Below are 7,591 nucleotides of genomic sequence, written 5' to 3' on the forward strand. Positions count from 1 at the left end.
AATGGCTAGGGACTACCAAGGAACAAAAAGCAGAAAGCCCCCAATCCACAATTGACGGCTACGTAGTTGTCATTGATAACTAAAGTTAAATTACTAATTAAATTTGTAAAATAAACGAAGAAAAAGTTCCATTTATTATGATGTTTTTGTACTGCATGTATTTAATGACTGATCCATTACATGTGAAGAAGACTTCAAATGTTTCAAGGGTTGATTAACTGTACAACTATTCACGCCGGGGAAAGATTACATAGGAAATGATCCAACGATGTGAATATATGATTCTAATTTTTCAACATACTTTCTTATTCTAAAGTGGCATCGTACACCAACAAGGCCACAAGGATTGAATCGGAGGACCCGCCCTCGTGTCTCAAAAAGAATATATCAAATTCAACGTAACATATATATATATATATATATACTCTAATACTTTTTCGTACAAACTTAATTATATATTGTACAAAACTAAGCATTTTTAGCAAACCTATGGTTGAAAAAGATGTTTGGAACTACAAAAGGAGGGACTTTATTTAGAAACCTTAAGCAGTAACCAAAGATTTTATTATTAAGTTAAGCTCCAATGTTTACTTTAGGGCACTTAAACTCATGAAAACTTCCCCATGCCTCTTTGATTTCTCCAAGAAACATATCTTTGTCTTTTAATTTATACTCCATGTCGGTACCGACTTTCTCTGGATTTACTATTTTAGGTTCTTTATTTCTCGAATTTCTCATCTAAATATACGATATTCTTTACATAATTTTACATATTTCATTCTTATACGTACTTTCCATAACAGATATTTGGTATACCAATTGAATAACTTCGTCTTATATATTTTACTTGTATAAGACCAGAGTTTTGAAACTCGATAGAACTTATTTGTAAAAGATGATGGAAAAAGACTGGAATATTGATTGTTTAGTCGTTAATTTAATTTTTAGTAGTATAACTTTGTTTGACCAATCTTCCAAATTTGTTGTTGTTGCTGGAAAGATTTTGTTTTTAAATTATTTCTCGCAACCGTTTACAATTACCGATGAGGCGATGAGAAGTACCTTTTTGTCTTGCCTATGGAACTGTCGGAAAACCCTAGCTTTCACTTTATCGGACTTCTGAACCAACTTCTACTATATATATGAGCTTCACTCACATCAGTTAAAATCCTAACCACTTCCTTAATATTGATAAGACAAAAGAGATGAAGAACACAAATGCTAAGTTAATCACACTCTTTCTAGGGCTTCTCTTCCTCACGACGATGGTGAAGTTGAACCTTCCTCATGCGCTTCAAGGTTCGTCCGATCCATTGATAAAACTCTTATTTTTTTAAATTTTTTTTCTTAGTTGATATTTTGAGTTAGATGATATTAATGATTATATATACTCATCTTAATTTAGATGATAATCATGGTGTAAAACTTGTAGTTATGACTTATGATGTGACTGTGTGTGTGTGTGTTTGACTGTTTGTCTTGTCGATATACATATAGACGACGTATAATGGTGTAAACATGTGATTATGTGAAGCTAATGTTGTATATGAAAAACTTATAAGTGGAAATATAGATGTAGGTGGATCCAAATATGAGGATTATGGTCTTATAGCGAGCGGAAGTGAACATCTCTTGACGGGACGAAAGGTACACAAAACATTTATTTGTTTATTTATCAAACTTTTTTTTTTTGAAAAACATGTGAATATCATTAGATGAAAGCTCTGGTTATCAAACTTTGGTTTAGCGTTAATTTCTCTAAAGATTATATGCGTCATACTACAGTTGATATATACAATCTAGAGGTTTTTCTAACACAAATAGTTGTGAAGAAGATTTTATATCATTAGCAAAAAAAAAAAAAAGAAGAAGATATAATCCGATTTTTAATTTTTGTTTTATCGCAGATAAAAGGTTTAAAATCAATAGACCCTGAAACAAAGAAAAGATCAAGAAAAGGCTTAGTCTCGACAGATTCAGCAAAGGGAATCGATAATCTAATGAGAAGTGACTATCCTTCACGTATGAAAGGGAGGAAAAGGACTCCAATTCATAATTGATGTGGCATATCGTATGGGGTAGTCTAAGAAACTTTTCGTTTTGGATAACCGTTTAGTATATGCATGTGAGAAGAAGATGCTACAGGTCTACTACATAAATGTATGTGTACAAAAAGTAACGTTTTGCTACTTTGTTTTTTGTTTTTCGTTTGCTGCAACCAAATGTATTCTTTCTTACTGAGGCTTATATATTACAAATGGTGACGTTAGTTTATATATGCTTAGTGCGTGCTTCCATTTCGATGAAGTGTGTCAAGATCTTATTTTTCATAATTAATAATAACAAAAGGCAGGTTGTTCATCTATGTTTTGCCAACACTTGACTATTCAATAGTACAATATTATTTATTTTTATAGTTCTTTACAAAATCACAACAGATTAGTGATTCAACGGCTATATTGATTTCTGAGAGGAGATAGCGATTGATGAGATAAGACGACAAAAGCTTTGGGACCAAGGATAAGGAAATTCGAAATCTAGGACCTTTTGTGTAATAAACAATAATAAAGAAACAAACTCCGATCCTTTATAACTTCACTTGTGGCAAATCTAATTTTATAATAACCGTTCGACCTAAATTTATTCAAAGATTCATGATTGCAAGAAAATCAAAACAGAATACTTATTTATAATGTTCATGTTTGATGAAAAAAAAAAAGAATACTTATTTATTTTGTCAAATAATAATAATATTGTGTAACATAATTTTACACTGCTTTTAATTTTATTTTAGAGCTACCAAAACTGCAAGGCCATGGATGATGGATATATGGTGTGCCAAAGGACATATTTGCCAACTTAACAATGAAAGCTTCAACCTTTCTTCTGCATTCATGCATGGAAATCTCTGTACACCAAAGAACCCTAAATAACTCCTCATCTGTTTAAGGAACCTCACCTTCGAGACTGGTATATAACTCTATCATTCATTCATCCATGTCCTGCGTCACCTTGCTCAAGCTAAATTAACCCAAAGATCTCCTCCATCCACAAAGACAAACAATGGTGGATCTGATCATATGGTTTCTTCTAGTGAATTGCCATTATTCTCATGTAATAGCTGAAGACATTCATATGGATTGGCATAGAAGTAGTCTTCTTCTTTCGGTCTATTTGGGATCACTAGCCGTCTCTTTGGCCCTCCCATTCGTGTAGCGTGAAAGGCCTTAACCGTGGATGAAAACACTTCCCAGCTCAACAACCCTTCATAGTATTCATCTATTAGCTTAACCAAGAACTTACGGTTTAGCTCAATCGTCTTCTTGAAACCCAAGAACCTGTATGTGATTTATAATGCATTAGCAGACACACATTATCTCTTCTTTAGATTAGAAAAAGTTACAGCAAATGATTTACCTGCGATGACCTTCCACAACTTTCGCCATGTTCCCATAATATGTTGGAACGAATATATCACTTTCGAGAGAGATAAGGTAATCAAGAGCAGCCATTTGAGAAGAATGGTTCTGACAAAAACTCAAATCAGAGGAATCGAGTAGAGTTTCTTTCCTGACCTGGTTTGGTCAAAATATTATCAGTTACTGTCTTGCTGACAATATATTGAGTGAAAGATTAAGGAATTGGGGAGTCTTCAGATACTAACCACATTTGGAAAAACGTCTGTCAAAGCCTTTAACCGCCTTTTACCACCATATATTTCACCGGCAGCAATGTAAATCTGAACATTACGGTCAATTCCCAATGCTGATAGAGTAAGAGCAGTTTCTTCTGGAGTCAATGGGCAAAGACCTTCTTTCCTCTTCAACTCGGAGTCTATTACTTTCTCTTTCCACCATGGATAAGCATACCTAAACAACAGGAAATAATGATAACATCATCAATATCACAACACAAAACAAAAGTCCCAACTAAATAATATAATTAAGATGATAGTTTCTTTCTTAACCTCATTCTTGTTAGTTCTTCTTCTTCATAGCGGTTGCAACCATGTGAGCAACCAGAAAATGCCAACATATCCATTTCATATCTGAGATGCAGAACAAGAAAGGGACCTTTCTCCCTCAGAATCTTGACTACTCTTCTACCCAATTCCTCAATCTTTGGAGTGAACCTAAGCCCGTTGAAATTTGCTCGGCATCGCAGCCTCTGAATCTCAACAGGCAGTTCGTTATTAGCAAGTCGTGTATCGGTCTTGTTCAGATGTACAACCTTGTGCTTCTTCAACAGTGGAAGAATCTGTTTCCATGGATTATGTACAAAGAAGCTTGTGAGAAACCAACAAAGTAAACAGAAGACTAATTTCTTAAAAGACTAAGTGTTGAATTCTTGTTGTAAGTGTAACCGAGAAAATAACCTGGTCTTGGTAGTAGGACATGTTGGACCAGCTTATAGGAGGCATGGTGTGATACATCCCAAGCCTAACCCTTCTTTTAAGCCTCGGAGGAAGCTCTTTGAGTATACGAACCTCATCTCTTAAAGAACTTATGAAGTGATCCACGTCGAATATGTCTTTGAACTCACTGCCCACATGAAAATCCAATCAGCAACATTGAGATACAAAAGAAAAGAAGAAATCAGAAAGAAGCTGTGAGTATAACATGATGGATGGCATAACACCTTGGATCATTCCAAAACGAGGTCTTGTCAAGCTCAGGCACAATAAGTGTGACATTCATGTATCTTGCAATAGTGACCATATCACATATCTGAGGAAAGAAAACAGAGTCCAAAAGTCACATCGAATAGAAACACAGCTTTCAGAAATGCAAAGAGATGTGGTTTAAGAAAGCAAGAGGATTAATTCTGATCATACCGCTGCTCGCATTTGGTTAAGTCCTCCATTGCAAGAAACCATAAGATAGCCATTGTTCTGATATATCCCTGAGATGAACAAAGAGCACAAAACAATAAAGCATAAAAATTGCGATTCTTTATAATGAAAACAAGCAGTTTGATGGAGATTCAACAATGATGAAGTACAACAGACAAAACATTGACATTCCCAGATTGTTGCAGCTAAGCTACTACATAACAAGAAAGAAACTTACTTTTAGGAGGAAAGGCGATTTTGGTGGGAAGAGAAGTCATCTCAGCAGCAGCAGCCATTGGGAAATCATGGTGATTGAAACAAGAAGGCCAGCCTTTCAACAATCTAGGTCCCCACATCTCTCCCAAAGCAACCAAATGAACAAAACAACTCCAAAGCAACAGTATAGTCATAGCACGAATCATCCATAGGCTCATACGAGACCTGGAAACCAAAGAGTTCTTGAACTTCTCTATCTTACTACTATCTCCTAGAAACTTAACCTTCATCTCCCAGAGTTTCCTGTGGTATAGAAACTTCTCCGCTTTACACATTCTCCCAAAATCCTACAACTCTCTCACTCTCTCCACAGGGGAGTTTCATCAAACAAGTTCCAGACTCAAGTCTTAGTAGGACGAATCAAAACAACAAAGCAACTTGAGAGTCTTCCTCAGAAGCTTACAAAAGAATACTAATACACAGTTGGATAAAGTTTACTCTCTCAGCGGCACTAATGAATTCTTCTTAATTTTAACACTCATAAAAATGTAATCTTTACACGCAAAACCAAGGGAATTCTGAGAACATTTATTACTCTTCCTCGAAAGAATCCAGATTCTTACTCAAGTCAACCACAGATTTCGCCCTTTTTAATCAATTAATTAAAAAAAAAAAAAAAAAAAAAAAAAAAAAAAGAGAGAGACTAATCTGAGTTTTTATGAACCTTCTTCCACCACATCCGACAAAACTCTCTCAACCCATTAAAAATCAAATACTAGAGATCTTTGGAAGCTAACTAAATCTCCTAATTACAATGCAATGACGATTCTTTAAACTAGTACTAAAAAGGAGGAAGCTTTTTGAGAATGCTTGTTAACGAGAGATTCTTCTTCGTCCAGATCCAGAGGTCAGAGAGAGATCAATGGAAACTGAATGAGATCGAAGCTACTCAGAAAGATTGGGAACAAAAGAAGAAGAAGATCAGGACAAGAATGTGCAAAAAGATTACTACTTTCTTTTTCTTCTCATCAAGAAAAAAAAAAAAAAAACAAATGAACTGTCTTTTTTTTTTTTTTTTTTTTTTTTTGTCGGTAGTCTTTTTTTTTCTTTTCTTTTTATGACCGTTTTGTAACCTTTTTTGTGTGAGACAGTTGGAACCATCCTTATATAATAGCTCCATCGTAATGTGTTTGTACTCTGATAATAAATAAATAATTATCTCTTAAAGGATACAAAATCTATAAAAACTCAAACACGGATTTGATACATTCTGATTTGATAATTTTCTTTAAAAGTTTATAAATTTCATGCACGAACCAAGTCTTAAATTATTGGTGACTGGTGAGGATAATAATCACAATATTAACATTCTACTAAAAATACTATTGTTTAATTTTAGCTTCTTAATTAATCTTAGTCACTCTATAGCTAGTAAGTTCAACTCTCCCACGACTTGATTTCAACTTTTATCTTCTCACAAGTTACATATGGTTGAAAACAGTCAACTTTCAATTTTGTTTGACCATATCGTTAATTAATTAGTGTACATTTTAATCGCTAAATCTTTTTTTTTTTGTGTGTAGCATTTATTAGGAAGTTTAAGTAAAACATACTAGCTAAAACCACATCAACAAGTCCCGTCTCAAACCATTTTCTTCATTAACTAAAACCGATGAAGTATATCGTTCAGTGCCAAACTTAAATTAAACGCAAAAAAAAAACAAAAAAAAAAGCAGAAAAAAAAACGAAATATTTCTTGATCTAAATAAATCTATAATTTTTTTTCTATTGATCAGTGTGATTACTGATGACTGATGAGTGATGATGACCACAAAATTAGTAAACATATACATTATTTATTGATAATGTAATTAATGACTACTACAATTTAGCAAACGCATACATATAACTATATAACGAATACGAAGAGGCATTTTCTAGTCTTGTGGATCTCTCTCGTTCACAGTTGTCCACATTTAGATTTTGTTTTCCAGAAGATTATATGTAGGTCCATGTTATGTTATGTATGTATAGTTTTCTTACTGTATTCTTAAATAAAATAATTGAAAGTATTAACATGTTTTCTATATAATGAGTCAAAATGAGTAAACATAAACTGAATTTGGTACCTTAGCTTCATTTGAAGCATCGTATAAATCTCACGGAACACTAAACTAAAATATAATATACTTTGTAGCATGAATATCATCAGTATATCACTATCATTTTTCATTTTAGTTTTAAGAATTAGACTTATTTATCAAGAAGATCACAAATAAATATACAACTTAACATCAAACCCAAATAGTTTTACTTCACGTGATATATACTTAATAATAATGTATATGTTTTCGCAGATTTCCTAGTGCGGACAGAAAACACAGACAGAAACTAATTTCAAAACATAGTTTATATGAGAATTGAAAAAATTCACCAGAAGAGAGGTAGAGGACAAAGCCCCGTGACCTGGCAAGTTGCTTACTTTGTTTGTATTTTACTATCTCTTCTGATCAAGTTACAATTCATAGAAACTTCAAACTTCAC

The 7,591-nt window shown here is 33.4% G+C and overlaps 2 protein-coding genes across 2 annotated transcripts; one reads left to right on the forward strand and one right to left on the reverse strand.

Annotated features, from left to right (window-relative positions):
• The first annotated feature begins 1,173 nt into the window (after positions 1 to 1,173).
• LOC104763783 (protein GOLVEN 9-like) lies at positions 1,174 to 2,276 on the forward strand. The gene is made up of 3 exons (XM_010487163.3): positions 1,174 to 1,299; positions 1,574 to 1,647; positions 1,908 to 2,276. Exons 1-3 carry the CDS (start codon positions 1,206 to 1,208, stop codon positions 2,058 to 2,060), a joined length of 321 nt encoding a protein of 106 aa, XP_010485465.1. The 5' UTR covers positions 1,174 to 1,205; the 3' UTR covers positions 2,061 to 2,276.
• A 382-nt stretch (positions 2,277 to 2,658) lies between these two features.
• On the reverse strand, positions 2,659 to 6,345 carry LOC104763784 (rhamnogalacturonan I rhamnosyltransferase 1-like). The gene is made up of 8 exons (XM_010487164.3): positions 5,070 to 6,345; positions 4,835 to 4,902; positions 4,639 to 4,727; positions 4,376 to 4,541; positions 3,968 to 4,257; positions 3,665 to 3,869; positions 3,418 to 3,575; positions 2,659 to 3,338 (listed from the first exon to the last, which is right to left on the reverse strand). Exons 1-8 carry the CDS (start codon positions 5,380 to 5,382, stop codon positions 3,077 to 3,079), a joined length of 1,551 nt encoding a protein of 516 aa, XP_010485466.2. The 5' UTR covers positions 5,383 to 6,345; the 3' UTR covers positions 2,659 to 3,076.
• Between the last annotated feature and the right edge of the window lie 1,246 nt (positions 6,346 to 7,591).

Source organism: Camelina sativa, chromosome 19, assembly GCF_030686135.1.
Source record: "Camelina sativa cultivar CO46 ecotype springtype chromosome 19, ASM3068613v1".
In the NCBI taxonomy this organism is placed as follows: domain Eukaryota; kingdom Viridiplantae; phylum Streptophyta; class Magnoliopsida; order Brassicales; family Brassicaceae; genus Camelina; species Camelina sativa.